Below are 20,627 nucleotides of genomic sequence, written 5' to 3' on the forward strand. Positions count from 1 at the left end.
GGCTTCCTCCTCTGGGTGTTTACTGCCTCTCCTGGAAAAATTCATCCTGTAATGTGACTTGGCCTTCTTGTGCAGGCTACTTGGTGGAAGCGTAAACCTTGGCCGTTCCTGACTCCGGGCACACGGGGGCGCAAGACCGCAGCAGCTGCCGAGAAGGCGGCGAGGAGACGCTCTTGCCTTGACGACGCAGACGTGACCACATCCTGAGAGCCAACCTTCCGTTCTGGAAAGTGAGGGTCTCACGCGTAGGGCCGCTGCCTAGGAAACGCTGTGCAACAGCTCCCAGAGGAGCCATAGAGCCCCGTGGGGGCCACGCGGCGCGGGAAGGGGATGCTCCGGGACACAATGCTGTGCACCAGAAGGCTGGGCGGCCTTACAGCCCGGGCATCGGCTCTGCTGCCAGGGCGCTCGCGCCTGGGAGGCTTCGGAGCCGGGCTCCGGGCCCGACGGGTCAGCACCGGCTGGTCTCCAGTGGGTGCCGCATTCAATGTCAAGCCCCAGGGCTTGCGCCTGGACCTGTTTGGAGAGCGCCGGGTGAGCGGCCCGGGCCAGGGCTGTCCTTGTTTGCTGGGATAAGCTGGCCCTCTTCTCCGTGGGGCGTGGATGGGGACAAATCTTGCGGGTCCGGAGGACATGGGAAGAGAACCCACGTTATACAGGAAGTGTTTGCGCGCTTGCTGTTTGAGGGGCTGGGTTAAAGGGGGCGGGGCGGTTTTTAGTGGTCCCCTCACCAGTTTGGGTCCTAGGACCTATCTGTGTGAACCCCTTGCTCCACAAAAAGTTAAAATAGTTCATCTTGGAAGTGAATTCCGTCCCTCTGGTGCCATCCTCTCCTCACACTGAGCCCAGCTCCTACTAAATTCACTTTTGCTCCAACCCTACACGTGTGCCCAAGAGGCCTGGCCCTGTGAGTTCACATTAGGTGGGTGACAAGTATTCCTTTTGCAAGGACACACATGCCTTCAGTTCTGTCATTAGTAATTGCATTGATGCCTGAAATTCGATTAACTTTTTTCAAAGCTTTGGGCTCTCTTGTTGTTTTTTGTGTGTGTTTTTGGTAAAAAAAAAAAAAAAAAAGCTGTTGAAAATAAGTTAACTTAATATGGTGCTGTGGAGTTGTTCACATTGATTTCTTCCTTCAGGAAATTACTGACTGAATTCTTTGGTTTCTATTAATTTCTATATCCCTGCTGCCCAGCATGGTGTCTGGCTTCAGTAGTCAATAATATTTGTTGAATGGCTGAATTAAAGGTGAATGGAAGGCAGGGTTGAAAGGGACTTACCCGATGCCTGTTCTACTTTACTTTTGTGGATTATGTCAGTTTTAGGTTTTATTTTTGCCTTTATTATTTCTTTATTATGCCATCAAGTTTTATACAAAGTGGAGTCTAGAATATTGTTGCAGTAAATTTAGTGATGTTTTTATTTTATTTTATCTCCTTAATTAGCTTTGTCCATTTTCAAATTTTTGCATGAAATTTGCCACACTAACTTCCATATAAGTAAATAAAAATGTTGATATTAACAATTGGTGTGTGGAGAACTACCTATAAATTCTGAGCAGAAAGAAGTGAAGCGTAAGGTTGATTTGGGGTGGATGAAATTTTAGTTTTGTTTTCTTTTGTATGTCATGATTTTAAGTACTGAAACCAGATTTTCAAATTTATGAATTAGTTTTTGACTGAAAAAAAAAGATTTGTTTAGTTTTTTTGTATTATCATAACTTATAGTCTGAGATTTAGAATTCCCAAGGGTAGTATGAAGAGGTGTACACGGAAGTAGAACTAGCCTGTGCTTGACTCAGATGAAATCACTATAAAGATAAAGTTTAGCCAAAACCGGTTTGGCTCAGTGGATAGAGCGTCGGCCTGTGGACTGAAGGGTCCCGGGTTCGATTCCGGTCAAGGGCATGTACTTGGGTTGCGGGCACATCCCCAGTGGGAGCTGTGCAGGAGGCAGCTGATTGATGTTTCTCTCTCATCGATGTTTCTAACTCTCTATTTCTCTCTCTTCCTCTCTGTAAAAAATCAATAAAAATATATTTAAAAAAAAAAAGATAAAGTTTATATATGGTTCTGATTCTACTCTGCCTCCAACTATTTTTATTTTCTTCAAGTTCTTAGTATTGTTTGAAGAGAGATTAACAACTTAACTTGCTTTCTTACAGAAACAGTAGGCCTTACCAGGCCTGAAAGTTTTACCTCCTGGTATTTCCCAAAATCATCATATTAAGCTTCTACAAAGTTAATTTACAAAGTTTAGCATGTGCTCCATTAATTTGATTTATTCCAGTTCCCTATGTTTTAGGCACTATGTTGGGCAGCTGGTTAAAATGACGAAGGGCAGGGCTCTGCCTCTAGAGCTCGACTTCGAAGGAGAGAAAACTTTCAAACAGATGAATTGCTATACAGAAGAATGGAGAAAGTGTGGGATTTGGAGGTGTAGGGAACCCATTCAAGTTCTGATTTTCCCAAAATTAATTAGTGACCTCAATCTTTTTCTTCACTCTTAAGTCTGTCTTCTTATCTGTAAACAGTGAGTGGTAGTTCCTTCTCTAGAATTGTGGTATTTAAGTGAGAGGCTTGTATAAAATACATAGTTCACTGTTTGGCATGAAGTAGATAAAGTAGATGTGTGCTTTCTCTCCCCCCGCCACCCCCCCCCCCCCCCCCCGGAGTGCTAAAATAAGTGTGGTTCAACTGGTCCAAAAATAAGATTGTTCCCATTAGATTAGTGATTTTTGTCTTTATAAGACATTTACATGCTTTTGGAAACTGTAAAATTTGCTGCAAGTTTCAGCCTATGACTTGGTTTAACATGATTATTAAGTCTTTCTGAAATATCTGTGTGGTTGGTTAATCAACTCATTGTCCCTAACTTATAATTGTAGAATAATTTGTGTTTTGTACTGGACCTCACTAGATGACAAACAGTGTTTAAAGGACTTATATATATTTTCTAGTACCTGTATGCATGCTGTGCGATATGTATTGTCATCCCCATTGTGCTTAAAGAGAAAATTTAGGCCTAGGAGGAGAAAGAAGCTGGCCAAATCACACAGCTAGTAATGACTATAGCTAACATCTATCATATCTTATCTGTATGCCAGGTATGCTTAAAATGTTTAGTTTTTTAACATGTATTATCTCATTTAATCTTTGTAACTACTTTATTACTTAGATTCTGTAGTAGTGACATAGCTTGATTTTTAACCCATATTTTAATTGTTATTTTTTATAAATAATTTAAAAATGAAGAAAAATTACACTCTTAAACCATGAAAGAAAGTGAAAGTGATTCTGTGATCACAGATATTATAATTATATAATAGACCAACAAAACCCAAGATTTTCTTTATGAAAAGTAGTATTTATACATACCAAAAAATAATATTTTTGGTAATAAATTGGAAATACTCATTGAATTTCAGGGTCTTTTTGGAGTTCCTGAGCTCAGTGCCCCAGAAGGATTTCGTATCGCACAAGAAAACGCCTTGAGAAAGACAGATTTGCTGGTGGCGCGTGCGTGTTCCACTCCACCTGGACCACAGACTGTGCTCATCTTTGACGAGCTCTCTGATGCCTTGTGCAGGGTGGCTGACTTGGTAAGATTTGGTGTTAAGACTTGTAACTCCCTCTCTAAAATTTAAAGTTTATTAGGTTTAATATTAGACTGCAAGGTTAAAAATGTCTGAACTATTTGAGAGCTGTTATATGTAATCTGTTATAGTGAAGTATGTCATTAAGAATGGGAAAATGTGTAGGAAATTGTGATATTTAGAACTTGTAATTTAATATGTATATTTAATAAAATATACATGTCATATGTAGTAAAAGAATGATCACTCATGTGTCAAAGTTTTTTTTGTATGACCAAGATTTTTTTTTTTAAATCATTTAAAAAATTTTTCAATTACAGTTGACATAGATATTATATTAATTTCAGGTGTATACCCCAGTGATTAGCTTAAGTGATCATCCTGAAAAATCTCATACCTATCTGACACCATACATCGTTATTAGAATGTTATTGACTATATTCTCTATGCTATGCTTTATATCCCCATGACTACACTATAACTAATTTTTATTTGTGCTCCTTAATCCCTTCACCTTCTTCACCCATCCTCCTAATCTCCCTCCCATCTGGCAGCCATCAGAACGTTCTTTCTTTCTATGAGTCTGTTTCTGTTCTGCTTGTTTGTTTATTTTGGATTTTTAGATTCAATTGTTGATTAGGTAAATATTGCCATTTTATTGTTCATATTTTTATTCTTTTTTTTATTCTTCTTAAAGAAGACTTTAATATTTCATGTAATACTGGTTTGGTGGTGATGAACTCCTTTAGCATTTTCTTGTCTTTATCTGACCTTTAATTCTAAATGATAGCTTTGCTGGGTAGAGTAATCTTGGTTATAGGTCTTTGGTTTTTATTACTTTGAGTATTTCTTGTCACTCCCTCTGGCCTGCAAAGTTTCTATTGAGAAATCAGCTGACATCTTATGGGTACTCCCTTGCTGCTTTTCCCTTGCTGCCTTTAAGATTCTCTGTTTATCTTTAACCTTTTGCATTTTAATAATGATGTGTGGTGGTGTCTGCCTCTTTGGACTCATCTTGTTTGGGACTCTGTGTACTTCCCGGACTTGTATGTCTATTTCTTTCACCAGGTAAGGGAAGTTTTTTGTCATTATTTTTTCAAATTGATTTTCAATTTCTTGTTCTCTCTCTTCTCCTTCCGGCACCCCATGATGCAAATGTTGGTATGCTTGAAGTTGTCCCAGAGGTTCCTTATACTATTTTCATATTTTTGGTTTCTTTTTTCTTTTTGCTGTTCTGATTGGGTATTTTTTGCTTCCTCATATTCCAAATTGCTGATTTGATTCTCGGCATCCTCTACTCTACTGTTGATTCCCTGTAAATTATTCTTCATTTCAGTTTGTGTATGCTTAATTTCTGACTGGCCCTTTTTTATGTTGTGGATGTGTTCACTAAGTTCCTTGAAGTTCTCACTAAGGACTAAGTCCTTAAAGTTCTCAAAGCTCCTTGAAGTTCTCAGTAAGTTCGTTGAGCCTCCTTAAAAACATTGTTTTGAACTCTGTATCTGGTAATTTGCTTGCTTCCATTTCATTTCATTCTTTTTCTGGAGTTGTTTTCTGTTTTGTTCATTTGCGACATGTTTCTTTGTCTTGGCATTTTGGCTGCTTCCCTGTGTTTGGTTCTATGTATTAAGTAGAGCTGCTATGTCCTCTGCACTTGGTAGAGTGCCCAGTGGCTCAGCTTCCCAGTCACTTGAGCTGGGCACTCCAGGTGTACCCCTACGTAGGCTATGTACACTGTCCTGTTGTAGTTGAGCCTTGATTGTTGGAAGGGATTGACATCCAGACCAGTCGGCTGTAACTACAGTGGAAGAGCTGCTGTGCATGAGCTGACCCTATGGAGCAGGACTTGCTTCATTGGAACTTTGTGTCATTCATGGAGGTGGTAGGGTTGTAATCTGACGTAGTCTGAAGCTGACTACCGGGGGCACTGACTCTGGGGCCTCCTGGGAGGTGCAAAGTCAGCTACTTCGTGTGCCCTGCCTGGGGGCATCCGACACAGCTACAGTGATCTGCAGATGTTTGCTATTTGTGTTGGGCTTGAAGGTTCCCAGGAGAGGTCAAGCTGTGAACCAGTCATATGTAAAAGCCATTGGACACAGCTTGGGTGGGCCTGCAAATTGGGTGGGATGAGGTCTCAGGGAATCACCAGGGTTGGGCAAACAGTATGAGCCAGGTTAATGGAGTCTTAGGTATGGTGCCTGCCTGTGGGCTCTGTGTGGGGGGAGAACTCAGCAAAGGAACAATGGCCTCTTCTAGAACTTTTGTTTGGGAGAAAGCTGCCCCACCAGCTGTTGTCCTGATGCCAGACAACTTAGTTCCTCCCCATATGTCCCTGGTTCCTTTCAAGCTGCTGCCCCAATGCTGGAGTTCAGAGTGAGTGAGTTCGAGTAAGTCTGTGCACAGGCTCTTTTATAGGACTGACTGGGATTCCAGCAGCCTCCGTCTTTCTCAGCCAAAAACCCTGCTGGTTTTTACAGCCTGGATATGGGGACTTCTCTTCCAGACACTAGATATCTGGGCTGAAGGGTCTGGTGTGGGGCTGGGACCCCTAGTCCTCAGAGGGAACCTCTGCAGCTAAGATATCCCTCCCAATTAAAAAACTGCCACACGTGTTTGGGACCAGCCCATTCCATGCCTTCACCCTTCTTAACAGTCTTGATGTGGCTTCTTTAATTCCCTAGTTGTAGGACTTCCACTCAGCCAGATTTTAGGCGGTTCTGAATGATGTTTGTTCTGTAGTTTAGTTGTAATTTTGATGAGGTTGTAGGAGGAGGCAAGTACCACATTTATCTATGTCGCCATCTTCCGTGACCAAGATTCTTTCTTTATGAAAACTACCAAAATTCTAATAAAAATTTATGTTTGTTTACAATAAAATTAATCTTATAAAAACCAGTTTTTATAAACCTTTTAGGGAATGCATTTTGTAATTAAAAGTAAGGTTTAACATCAAACTGATTATATTAAAAATGCTTGTTTCTTAATATTTTGAAGTTGAAATAGAAGTGTACCTAGGTTTCTTCAAACACAAAACCCATTGCTAAGGCAGAAGGCATGATTTTGTCAGCCCAAGAGAATCACGTCTTGATTAGTCATATCAGTAAAGGTGACTATAGTGGTGTACATGATGCAAGATCGTGATCACTCATGCTGCTGTCTACTTGGTATTGGACTGTATATCGTTCTTTTTTCACATTCATTTAACATTGAGCCCCCACCATGTGCTGTGCCAGGCTCTGTAATAGGCACTAGGAATACAGTCCTGATTAAGACAGACCCAGTCTCTGACCTCATGAAGCATTATAGTGTTAACTTGTTTTTAAATCTCACTAAGCACCAGGCTGTGATAACCACTTTACCTGGATTAATAGATTGAACCTTCTCACCATATCTAATTTTCAGATGAGGAAAGAAAGGCACTAAGAGGTTAAATGATATGTCCAAGGTCAACTAGCCAGTAAGGAGAAGTTGGGCTTTGAGTCCAGGTAGTCTGGTTGCAGAGCTCATGTTCTTACCTGCTGTTCTGTACACTCCTGGGGGCTGGCTGGCTGCTTAGATCTGATGAAACCTTACCCAGAGAGGTTGGAAAGTTGGTTAGCCTTCCCATCATTTAAAAGAGTATTTATTTATTTATTGTAAAAATTATCATATAGTAAAATTGACTTCTTGGGGGGAGGGTGGTACGGTTCTATGAATTTAACTCATTTTTCATGTAGCTACCACCACAGAGTATGAAAATATTCTATCACTCCAAAAAAGCTCCCTTTAATAATTACACCACTACCCCCACCTCTTACCCCTAGGCAACTACTGTTCTACATATTTATATTTTGTCTTTTCTAAAATGTCAGGTAATTGGAATCATATATGCCTTTTGAGGTTGACTTCTTTCACCTAATTTAAAGCCTCTTCATTTTTTTCTCCTGAAATGTTTTATTTTCCCATACAACTAAATTGAGCAGTAACACCTTTCAGATCATCATACAATCACAGTAAACGTCCTAGTTCTAAGGAAGTTGATAAAATATTTTGAAGGGGTTTTTTTTGTTGTTTTTTTTTTCAAGAGTGAAGTGAGATACGTTGTGGCCCCTGGTTGGCAGGTCTCAGTTTTAATGGATCTTGGTTCTTTCTGTTTCTTTAGTAAGTGTATGCTAGTGCTTTGAATGATGTAAATTATATGAGATGTATTGCCAAAAAGGAGGTCTCCCTTCCCTGCTGAATTATATCACTGAAATCTGAAAAACAAAATGTCAGTGATTTTCACTATGTGTAATTGACTAGTGGCTTTTTATGTAAAAAATCCCAGGACTCACTGTTTATTTGTTGTCTTCGCCTCCATCTTAATTAAGCAGTGTTCTAGGACTTTTTCCACCTTTTTGCTTTTGCTCCTTTGTTAAAAGATTTTAACTTCTCTGCCCCATAGCTTGTCCTATTTGTGAAGAGTTTTATATTTATGAAGTCTAATATCACATTAAAAACTAATATATGTCTTTGGGGAAAAAAATTTCAAAGAACCTTCTTTCTTTTTGAATTTTTAAGATTTTACCTGTTAGTAAATTTAATACCGTTATAAGACAATGATTTTAAAAACTGTATTTTCTACCAAGTTGTCATTTTGCTTTACTTTTCTTTTTTAATACCCTTGCTGTGTAACAGAATTGTTTCTCTCATCGCTACTACAAATGAGTATGCTAGTGTTTTAAGTTTTAATATCAATTATAAATTCTGCAACATGTAAATTGACAATTTATACAATATATTGTTAATTTTACATAGCTCAGTTTTCAGGTGCTTTAATACTGTTGTTATTTCATAAAAAATTGTATGTAACTATGGATTTAAATGTTTTTTGTTAAAAAGTATTTGATAATAAAATTAGGAAATTTTACTTGTGATCTTATTTTGTTATACGTCATACATGTCTTCTTGGAGGATAAAGGAAAAATAGTGTAGCATTTTGTTTTTTTCCTGCTTTTTTTTTTTTGCAATGTACTGTAGTTAACATGAAAAGTAAAATCTAGTTTTACCTGATTTCATATTAAAACATGAATTCTAGCTCAGTTTGATTCTAAGGTCAATATAGCAGCCTCTCAGCAGTGGTAGCTGTGTGCCCTTTAGATTAGGACTAGGAATTCATACTTACTATAAGGGCTATAAAGAAAGAATATGCCTTTGTTTTCTGCACAAAGGCTAGAATGTAGTTAAATCAGTTTTGAAACTGTAGTATGTGTCAATTAAAAAAGAAAAAAGAAAAGTCTCTAAGAGTTGTTCCCTGAATCCAGGTTAACATGTGAGAACCATATTGTAGATGAGTTTAATTAGAAAGTCTTAGAATATGTGAATAAGAATCTGCTTGTTTGAATTGTAGAATTAGGAAGAATTCACTTGGTATATATTTACATTAGAAGGAGAAAGATTTTTCTAAAAGATAGTAAAAATATTAAAATCTTTGGGCTGAAACAAACTTGGTTCCAAGGAATAACAGAATAATGTTCAGAAAGAAGCTGCTTTGCCCTCCCTACTAGTTAGGAAAATTTCAGTAATGGAAATGCATAGGTCAAGCCAAATGGCACATTTAAAACTAGGTTTTTCATTTCCCCCTTAGATCTTGGAAGAAAGCTTCCCATCAAATTCCCTTTTTGTTTTGTCTTTTCTCTTCATTAGGCTGATTTTGTGAAAATTGCTCACCCTGAGCCAGCATTCAGAGAGGCAGCAGAAGAAGCTTGTAGAAGTATTGGTACCGTGGTAGAAAAGTATGTTTTCTTCCCCCTCCGTTACAGTATTGGGTGACGTAGTTTTGTGGATTTGTGCTCTAGGAAATGTATACATGGGGCTTGTTCCTCCCCAGCAGGGTGGGGGATAGTATGTGTGAATATTGCACAGCTGCCCAGGGTGATGGGCAGTGGGGAGGGCCCAGGGGGCAGGCGACAGCTCTCATCTTCCCTGCACAAGCAGTGTGATTTTAGGCTAGTTATTTGTTATTTAGTTTCCTTGTCTGTAATGGGGTAATAAAATGATCTGCCTCTGAGGGTTGTGATGAAAATAAAATAATACAAGTGCTCATAAAGGTGTCAGAAACATGGCAAACCTCCAATATCCTTATTATCATTGGTTATATTAAGTCAGTTTTTTTTAGTATCTCAGTAGTAAGTTGGAGTTTAGACTGTCATGTAATTAAACTCTTGTTGTGTTGATGGCTCTGGACCACAGGGCAAGAAGCCAACATTATCTCTACACAGTGGCCTTGCAGTCCCTGTGGATTTGGAATTAGACACATCTAGAGAGATGATAAAACTATCTGGGAGGGCTGAGGCAGGCTAAGACTATGATGACGTGACTTATTTAAAAGTTATTTTGAGGTAAATTTAAATATTGTAAGCCATCTCCGAGAGTTCCAGGCAGCTTGTTAAAATAACTTGGAGGTGGACAGTGCCATATTAAAAAACACTTAGGTGCATGATGCCATTCCAGAAAGCCAGAAAGCGGCTAAAGCAGCCGTGGGCAAACTACGGCCCGTGGGCTGGATCCGGCCCGTTTGAAATGAATAAAACTAAAAAAAAAAAAGGCTGTACTCTTTTATGTAATGATGTTTACTTTGAATTTATATTAGTTCACACAAACACTCCATCCATGCTTTTGTTCCGGCCCTCCGGTCCAGTTTAAGATCCCATTGTGGCCCTCGAGTCAAAAAGTTTGCCCATCCCTGGTCTAAAGCTACTGAAAGCACTGTGCTCACCTGGCATGAATTCACAACCAAATAATCAGGGCCAGTCAGCACGGGAAGACTTTCACAAATCAGAATCTGGATGAGGAGGAGGGCGAGTGTGGAGGTGACTTCTCCAGTTCAACAAGACTTCCTGGAGGACCTGATGCTACAGGATGTGCTGCTGCTGCTTCCCCCACTGAGCATTGTGGGATCTCTTTGGGACAAGACATGTCATTTTTGTTATTGCCATTGAAAATCAAATTGTTGAATGGGATACATCTGGTCCCTGCAAATTCCAGACACTGAACATGAAGAAGGGGCTGAAATTGGGGTCTCCTTGGGAGAGAGTATAGCCTAGGGAAAGGCCCCAAGATATGAGTCAGAGCCAAAGCCTGGGTTGCCTGCCTAAAGTGCCCTGATTCTGTCTGGTGTAATGGGCTCTTATTTGTCTGGGAGGACAACAGGGAACCCTGTTGGTTTTGAAGTGTTATCAAGAGTGTCTGTCCAAAGTCTTCACTTCCACTGGACAATGTTTCAGTCTTTTGTTATTCATGACATTCCTCTGCTGCTCTGAGACCAGCCCAGGAACCCAAAAGTAAAGTCACCAACCAACTCATAGCCTTCACTAGACCTTGATTTTTTTTATTTTCACTGAGTGCTGTGGCTCATTTTCTCTTTTGGTCTACCTGAGTCATATCTTAACTAACTGCTTCAGTTAATCTGTGAAAAATACAATGATTTTAGGTGCATGTGTAGAATTGACTTATTTTTCAGTAGTGGAATAAAAGCCTATAAGTAGGTGTGTTTGTTTAGAATTAATGCCGGATATAGACTAAAGTATAGATATTATATGAGGATCTTATGACTTAAGACACATGTGGGAGATTTGCTCAAACTTCTGAAGAAGGTACAATGCAGGCTACCGCTAAGCTGCTGCCCTTTTGACATGGACTAGCTCCTTAGGTGTGCAAGCTTAGAGGAGATGGACAATCAACCACGGTTTTCTCCTGGTTTCCTGGGATGAGTGACTGGGGTGGGAGAGGAGGTGATGTGTCTGCCCTTGTTGAGTGTTTTTTGATTGGAGGTGACTAACTCAGTTCCCTTGGCGTTCAGGGTAGCACATGAGAATGGTGCAACAGAAATCCTTTGATTTATTAAAAACTGCAGGATTTTTATTGTGACCTGACTGGAGAACCTGACCATCCAAAAGTCTGTGAGTAGGAATTGGCATATGGTTTTTATAACCTGGCCCTTCCCTGAGGAACAATAGGCAGGGGACACATTGTGTCTAGAACCAGCTCACTATTTAGCAGAGTATTAGGGCTTCTTGGCATCCAGGGAAGAAGGACTCAAGACCTGAAGGTGGTACTGTGGGGTTGGGTTGAGAGCAGTACTCAGGTAGGGGGCGGCCAAGGGCAGGCTGACAGGCTACCTAGCAATATTTAGGGTTCATTAGTATGGGGAGTGTGTGCTGTACACACAGTATCTCATTTAACCCTTAGGGTGACCTGAGGTCTAAGTAGCTGAAGGGTTCAAATAACTTGGCCAAGGTCACAGCATAGTACTAGGGCCTATGCTGCAGCCTGAGTGTGTGGCTGTGAAGCCTGTGGCTTTGAGTTCTCATAATGTGGCCTGTCATTCTCATCCAGATGAGCAAAGGTAGCCAGTCCAGTGTCTAGAGTACTCAGTTCAGAACTACAAAATTTTTTTGTTTGTTCGTGCTCCCTTCCATTCTTACTCCTCTCCTGACTCCAGAACAAATGGCTGTTGCATATTGCTAATGGACTGGTTCTCAATGGCAGTGGGGTCAAATCACCGGTAACCACATTCCTTCCCTCCCCTCTTTCCTATCTGCTCTCTGGGCTCCAGCTGCTGACTGACTTTAAATTTATCCTTTTACCATCCAAAATAGTTTGTATTTTAACACTTCGCCCAACTGACTGCTTGTCAATACATTAAATATGGTTATGCTATTCCTAGTCCAGATGAAGAAACAAAACAATCTTCAATCTTTTGGCCTCTGACATTAGAATCTGACATCCTTCTCTTGATGTAAAATAAAAAGTAGGTATTAGAAAATCATTTAATTTTTTTATTTGTAATTTTTATAGGTTGAACACAAATGTGGAATTATATCAAAGCCTGCAAAAATTACTAGCTGATAAAAAACTCGTGGATTCCCTTGATCCAGAAACCAGGTATTCATTTCCCTTGCATTTATTATGATTGTGACTGTAGTGGCTAGACTAGAAGACTCCTTCTGGGTATCTCTCTACTCACACCCCCTGGTGTCTGGAGTGTTTCTCCACAGGTATCGCTACATGATTCCTGCACTTTCTTTAGGACTCTACTCAAATGGTATCTCCTCTAAGAACTTTGTATGAGATCATATGCTTAATCCTCCTTGTTTTTCTTCTTAGTCCTAATCACTTCCAACATTAACTTATTTGTTAATTTGTTTATCATTTTTCTACCTCACTATTCTGGAAGTTCCTTGAGATAGGAATCTGGTTTGTTTTATTCACTGCTGCAAACTTGGCACCTACAACACTCATGCCCTATAGTATGTGTCTAAAGAATTAATGAATACCTATAAACTATTGATAATTACATTTAGCTTCATGCTTAAAGTTCCATAATTGATATCACCAGAAGATAGTAACAGATTGATTTTATTTACTGGGTGGATGTCAAAACCCCTGCAGTGATTTGCTGTGGTTCACTAGATTATATTTGTTAATCTGAATTGAAAAGGCCTAATTTCTAAGTGAATACATAAAAATATTTGATATTGGACTTTGGATATCATATTTCTTTGCTCAAATTCATTTACTATAAAATAGGTGTTGTAGGGTTTGTCATTAACCCACCTAGGTATTTTTTGTGTCATAGCACAGATATTAACATTTTTTCTTACCTGTTTGTACTTATCTACTTGTTGTTTATGGGACACTTTCTTTCTTTGACTCCTTGATTTCTCCCTCCTCCTGCTTCCTTCTCTCCTTTCTGTCTCCACATGTGGCTTGTGACTTAAAGTGAAGCCCTACCCAACAGGGATCAGTTGATAATGGGAACTTGTGTTAATTTGGTATGTGAGTAGCATGATGTATGAGTAGCATAATAAGGCTGTGTTGGGGGATGCTTTTACCTGATTGTCTGGTATGCAGATGTTTATTTGGTCCTACTGCACATTGATCCTATGCTCAGTATACTAGTAAAACTAGCTATACCATCAGAATAGTTTGTCTTTATTATAACTGTATTGTATTTAGCATTATATTGCCTTATTAGCAAAACAAGTAAAAGTTAAATGACTGCTAATTTTGCCAGATTTATTCTCAGCTGGTACTGACAACAGGAGGTTATTCATAATATGACTTTAAATTTCTTCTAAAAATTATTTATTGATTTTAGAGACATGGGAAGGGAGGGAGGGAATGAGAGAGAGAGACAGAGAGAGAGAGGGAGAAAGAGAGAGAGAGAGAGAGAGAGAAATAGAAGTTTGTTGTTCCATTTATTTATGCATTCACTGATTGATTCTTGTATGTGCCCTGACCAGGGATTCCACAACCTTGGTGTATTGTGATGACACTTTAACCAACTGAGCTACCCAGACAGGTCCATTATTTAACTTTAATAAAAATTGACTTTTCCATATTTTAGTGGTTAAAAGTTGTGACTAGCATACCATTTTAGATACAAAATATTTGTGTTAATAGGATACATACCACATTTCTGGATGTTACTAAAAATTCCAGTAGGCTCTTTTAACCAAAACAGCCTGGTACTGGCACAAGAATAGGCCTATAGGTCAATGGAACAGAACAGAGACCCCAGAAAGTGACTGACATCATCCTGGTCAACTAATATTTGACAAAGGAGATAAGAACATACAATGAGGTAAAGACAGTCTCAAATGATATTGGGAAAACTGGGCAGGTACTTGAAAAAAAGTGAAGCTAGATCACCAACTTAACCATATACAAGAATAAACTCAAAACTTAGAAGAATACATAGGCAGGAAAATCTCAGACATATCACGTAGCAGAATTTTCACTGATACATCTCTTAGGGCAAGAGAAACAAAGGAGAAAATAAACACATGGAACTAAAAAGCTTTTACACAGCAAAAGAAACCATCATCAAAATGAAAAAGGAACCCACTGAATGGGAGAACATATTTGCCAATGACACCTCTAAAAGGGGGTTAATTTCCAAAATATATAAAGAATTCTTATAGCTCAGCAAAAGGATGACAAGTAACCCAATTAAAAAATGGGCACAGGACCTGAATAAGCACTTCTCCAAAGAGGACATACAGATGGCCAATAGACATATGAAAAAATGTTCAACATCACTAATCACCAGAGAGATGCAAATTAAAGCTACAATGAGGTATCACTTCACATGTGCCAGAATGGCTACCATCAATAAATCAACAAACATTAAGTGCTGGCAAGGATGTGGAAAAAAGGGAATGCTAGTACATTTCTGGTAGGAATGCAGATTGGTGTAGCCACTATGAAAAACAGTATGGAATTTACTAAAAAAAAAAAATTAAAATGGAACTAATGTTTGACTAATGTCCCACCTCTAGGAATATATCCTAAAAACAACAAAACACCAATCAGAAAGAATATATCCTCCCCCCGCCCCCATGTTCAAAGCAGCGTTTACAATAGCTAACTAAGATCTGGAAATAGCCCAAGTGCTGTCAGTAGATGAGTGCATAAAAAAGATGTGGTACGTTGGCATACACAATGGAATACTATGCAACCATAAAAAAGAAGGGTTTCTTATCTTTTGTGACAGTTTGAATTGCCCTTGAGAATATTATGCTGAGTAAAATAAGCCAGTCAAAGAAAGACAAATATCAAATGATCTCATTTATAAGTAGAATCTAATAAATGAAATAAACTGATTAACAAAATATGTCCAGAGGCATGGAGTCATGGAACAGACTGACATATATCAGGGGAGGCATGGGGGGAAACAAGAAGAGATTAACCAAAGAACTTATATACATATTAGAGGCCCGGTGTACAAATTCGTGCACCAGTGGGGTCCCTTGGCCTGGCCTGCGGGATCGAGCTGATACTGGCTCTCCGACATCCCCTTGAGGGGTCCTGGATTGCGAGAGGGCACAGGCCAGGCCGAAGGACCCCACTGGTGCATGATCGGGGCCGGGGAGGGATGTGAGAGGTTGGCCAGCCAGGGAGAGACCGCAGGAGAGCTCCAGGGTGTGTCCGGTGCGTCTCACTCAGTCCCGATCGGCTGGACCCCAGCAGCAAGCTCACCTACCAGTCAGAGCATCTGCTCCTTGGTGGTCAGTACACATCACAGCGACTGGTCTGCCCCCTGGTGGTCAGTGCACATCATAGCGAGTGGTTGAGCAGCCTTAGCATATCATTAGCATATTATGCTTTGATTGGTTGAAGGAACGACTGGACACTTAGCATATTAGGCTTTTATTATATAGGATTAGAGGCCCGGTGCACAAAATTCGTGCACTGGGGGGGTGTCCCTCAGCCCAGCCGCACCCTCTCCAATCTGGGACCCCTCGGGGGATGTCTGACTGCCGGTTTAGGCCCGATTCCTGTGGTATCAGGCCTAAACTGGCCTTTGGACATCTCTCTCACAATCCCGCACTCCTGGCTCCCAACTGCTCACCTGCCTGCCTGATTGCCCCTAACCGCTTCTGCCTGCCAGCCTGATCACCCCCTAACCACTTCCCTGCCAGCCTGATTGACGCCTAACTGCTCCCCTACCGGCCATCTTGTGACCACATGGGGACGGCCATTTTGTGCAAGGGCGTGGCAGTCAATTTGCATATTACCTCTGTATTATATAGGATGTGCATGACCAATGGACATAAACAAAAGTGTGGTGAAAGCCTGGGGTGGGGCAGGGCATGGAAGAAGGGAGTAACGGGGTGACATCTATAATACTGTCAATAATAATTTTAAAAATTCCAGTAGGGTTTTTTAAATAACAAAATGATAAATGTGTTAGGAAAAATAAACTGGGTAGGATATTGCTGTTCTAGAAAGAAAAGATAACTTGTAAGTGGGAGGAAACAAGAATTTGAATAATTACTGAAACTCAGAGCACTTGTACATCCTCAAAAGTATTGGCTAGCACTTAGAAGGAACCTTTTATATAGTAAAGTCTAAGGCAATGGCTAAAGAAAGAATTATAGATTTAATAAAATATCTTGTCATAGCAAGTTACTGTATAGAAGAAATAATTTAAATTGAGTAGGTCACCATCTTTTTTTTTTTTTTTAATATATTTTTATTGATTTTGGAGTGAGGAAGAGGGGGGAGAGATAAATACATCAATGATGAGAGAGAATCACTAATTAGCTGCCTGCTGTATGTCCCCACCCCCACCCAACTGAGAATTGAAGTTAAAATCCATGTATGTTCCCTAATCTGGAATAGTACCATGATCTCATGGATCAGTGGTCAATCTTCACCCATTGAACGATATCAGGTGGGCTATATTATTTTTTTAAAAAAATTTTAATATGTATTTTTGATCATTGCTAGTATTACAGATGTCTCCCATTTTTTGCTTGTGCATATATTCTTTGGGGATCTCTCCCAGTTCTCCCCACACACCACACAGCTCTTCTGGGAGATCTGCCAGTCTGTTCTAGTTACCAGACTCTGGCCCCATGTTGTCCTCGAGTAGGTCACCATCTTATTCTTAGATGTATGCCTTGAAATACTAGTATTATTCAAAAGTATTTCCAGAAAAGTCCCATTGATCAGTAAATTTGGAAATCTGACATACTGTATTTTCCCTCTTGGAGAAGTCTACCCAAAGAAACCTATTTTACTAGGGGTTTTCCAAAACCATGAAGATCTTTGTTTTATGTAAAGACTATAACAAATGCATTCTCCAGAAAATATAATGGAGGGAAGATACCATTCACAAGAGCAACAAAAGTTGCAATGCACCTTGGAATACTCAGGAAAGCAGAGTACAGAGCCTCAACACACACACATACCTGGGAAACATGAAAGATGATTGAGAAATTCACTATATTTTTAGATAAGAAGAAAGCAAGCTCAAAAATGTTCTCTACTGGTCTGTAAGTTTAATGCTATTCAATTTATATCTAAGGGAGATGTTTTTGTTGCTACTTAAAATGATTTTGAAGTTGTAGATCATAAATATGCCAGAATAGGCAGAAAAAAATCTGGTAAAATACAAAAAGAGAATTTGTATCAGATAAGATATATTATTAAAAATACTAGAGGGGGTCCCTCAGCCTGGCCTATGCCCTCTCGCAATCCGAGTCCCTTCGGGGGATGTCGGATAGCTGGTTTTGGCCTAATTCCCGCAGGCCTGATCCAGACAGGAGGGAGCCCGATCCTGTGGGTTGAGTGTCTGTCCCCTGGTGGTCAGTGCGCAGCATAGCGACCAGTCGACTGGTCTTTCAGTCACTTAGGCTTTTATATATATACTAGGGGCCCAGTGCACGAATTCGTGCACCTTGAAAGGAACTGTGGGCAGCGAGGCTACGGTAGGCACAGGGTCAGGTCTTGGCCCATCCTCTGTACCCTGCCCGGCCCCTCCCGTTCCAGCTCCCCCTCCCCCCCCCCCCGCCCCGCTCCCAGTCCCCGGTCTGCCGGCAGCCCCGCTCCTGCCGCCACCGCTCCCACGCGCTGACGGTGCCTGCCCTGCTTGCATCAACGGAAGGCTTGGATCGATTGGGGCTGGTGCCAGCAGTGGGTGTGAGCAGGGTGGGCACTGTCAGTGGCTGCGAGCGGCAGCTGCTGCCCCGATCACCCCTCAGGAGCAGGGGGAGGTGGAGAAGTACTCAGGGGCAATCAGGGCCGCAGCCGCTGCTCGCACCGGCTGATGGCGCCAAACGATTGGGACCAGCACTGGGCACTGGCAGCGGGTGCAAGCAGCGGCTTCGGCACTGGCTGCAGGTGTGAGCGAGGCCCATCACCAGCAGCGGGTGCAAGAGGCGGCTGCTGGCCCAGATCTCCCCTCATGAGCAGGGAGAGGTGGAGAAGCCCTTAGGGGCGATTGGGGCTGTCAGCCACAGCTTGCACCCACTGGCAGCACTGAGCGATTGGGGCCAGCGCTGGCAATGGGTGCGAATGCTGTGCAGGACCGCGGTGTGCAGTAGCAAAGAATTTTCAGTAACCACCAGAGGCTTGCTCCGATGACAGCAACCAGTGCCCCACCTTGGTCTGGTGCCCCCACTCACCTGCTCCACCATCCCACCGCAGCTGACGTCCACCATGTTCCACGAACGCCCCCTGGTGGTCAGCGCATGTCATAGCGACCAGTTGGTTGTTCTGGTTGTTCCTCCGTTTGGTCTATTTGCATACAGTGGGGCCTTGACTTACGAGTGTCCCGACTAACAAGTTTTTTGAGATACCAGCTGTCTCTCAGGAGATTTTTTGCATTGAGTTGACAGAGTAATTTGAGTTAACGAGCTCCTTAACGAGCTCAGTCTCGGAACGAATTAAACTCGGAAGTCAAGGCCCCACTGTATTAGCCTTTTATTATATAGGATAGATTGTATTTGAAAGAGCATCCTATATAATAAAAGAGAAACATGCACATTAACCATCCCTCTGCTATGCTCAAGCCATGCCCGCCAGCCACGCCCGCCAGCCAATCAGGAGTGAGTATGCAAATTAACCCAACTAAGTTGGTGGCAGCCATGGAGCTGGAGCGAGCAGGAGGCTTGGGTTGCCCTCGGCGATGGAGGAAGCCAAGCTTCCCGTCTGCCCTGGCTGGCCCTGGGCTCTGCTCAAGGCTACTAAGTTTCAATTATAGAAGATAAATAAATCCCAGATACCTGCTTCCAGCCAGCCGTGGCCTCTGCTCAAGGAGGGGCTGGGAGCCTGAGTTGCTAGGGGGCAACCCAGGCTTCCAGCCGGACCTGGGCTCCACTCAAGGCTACAAAGTTTCAATTATAGAAGATAAATAAATCCCAGGGGAAAAAAAAAAAAGGAGAGCCTGGGAGCTTGGGTCGCCGGGAGGCGTGGCCAGCCTGAAAACGGCCATCAGCCTCTCACCCAGGCTGGCCAGGCACCCCAGCGGGACTCCCCCACCCTGAAGGGGCTGTGGGCAGCCTGAAAATGGCTCTCAGCCCCTCATCCAGGCTGGCCAGGCACCCCAGAGGGACCCCCACCCTGATCCGGGACACCCTTCAGGGCAAACCAGCCGGCCCCCACCCATGCACCAGGCCTCAATCCTATATAATAAAAGGATAATATGCAAATTGACCCTAACAGCAGAATGACTGGGAATGACTGGTCACTATGACACACACTGACCACCAGGGGGCAGATGCTCAATGCAGGAGCTGCCCCCTGGGGGTCAGTGCGCTCCCACAGTGGGGAGCTCTGCTCAGCCACAAGCCAGGCTGACGGCTGCCAGCACAGCAGTGGTGGTGGGAGCCTCTCCTGCCTCCTCTGCAGCGCTAAGGATGTCCGGCTGCAGCTTAGGCCTGCTCCCTGCTGGCGAGTGGACATCCACCAAGGGCTCCCAGGCTGCCAGAGGGATGTCTGACTGCCAGCTTAGGCCCAATCCCATGGGGAGCGGGCCTAAGCCAGCAGGTGGACATCCCCCGAGGGGTCCCAGGCTGCGAGAGGACACAGGCCGGGCTGAGGGACTCCCCGCCCAGTGCACAAATTTTTGTGCACCGGGCCTCTAGTTATACTTATAGAATAGTAAATTAGATCAATGAAAAATAGATACATTTTAGACTCAGACACAAATATATATAAAACTATTTAGTATGTGGTAGCAGTATCATTTTTACATTTGTAGGGAAAGACTTGGTTTTTAGGTCATGATGTTAGGTCAATGGATAGCTATTTTGGGGGAAAAGTAGATTACTTAAAATTGAAGTGTTTTTTTTTGTTGTTTTGTTTTGTTTTTAAAGAAATCATAAATGCACTGAAAATTTTAGAATGTGGAAGGTCTTTCTTCTCATGATAGCAAAGTCAGACCACAAAAGGAAAGATTTATTTGATAATATTAAAACTGCAGACTTTTGCTCTGGCTGGTGTCGCTCAGTTGGTTGGGTGTGGTCTTGTCTATGGAAAGGTTGCCTGTTCAATTCCTGGTCAGGGCACATGCCCAGGCTTCAGGCTTACAAGTAGGGTAAGCATGTCAAACTCGCAGTCCATGGGAATATTTTTGTGGCCCAGCCAATATAATGGTATGTAAGAAACGTTTTAATAAAAATTTTGTAACTTAATTCTTACAATATCTTGTTAAACATAATTATTAATAACGAACTACAACGTTTGCTAATGACTGATTACTATAATTGTGTTGCAT

The 20,627-nt window shown here is 41.8% G+C and overlaps 1 protein-coding gene across 6 annotated transcripts in view; it reads left to right on the forward strand.

Moving 5' to 3' along the window:
* The first annotated feature begins 203 nt into the window (after positions 1 to 203).
* The window catches only part of MIPEP (mitochondrial intermediate peptidase), a 262,517-nt gene continuing 242,093 nt past the window's right edge, over positions 204 to 20,627 (forward strand). For all 6 annotated transcript variants that reach the window (XR_011470789.1, XM_070409161.1, XM_070409162.1 and 3 more), the window contains exons 1-4: positions 204 to 534; positions 3,431 to 3,604; positions 9,263 to 9,351; positions 12,416 to 12,502. Coding sequence is in view for 5 of the 6 variants with exons in the window: in XM_070409161.1 (XP_070265262.1) it covers positions 331 to 534; positions 3,431 to 3,604; positions 9,263 to 9,351; positions 12,416 to 12,502 (554 nt within the window). In the remaining variant the exon portion in view is untranslated. The remainder of the gene's footprint in view (positions 535 to 3,430; positions 3,605 to 9,262; positions 9,352 to 12,415; positions 12,503 to 20,627) is intronic.

This window comes from Myotis yumanensis, unplaced genomic scaffold (assembly GCF_028538775.1).
Source record: "Myotis yumanensis isolate MYYU_CA2020_CCGP unplaced genomic scaffold, mMyoYum1.0.hap1 SCAF_3, whole genome shotgun sequence".
NCBI lineage: Eukaryota > Metazoa > Chordata > Mammalia > Chiroptera > Vespertilionidae > Myotis > Myotis yumanensis.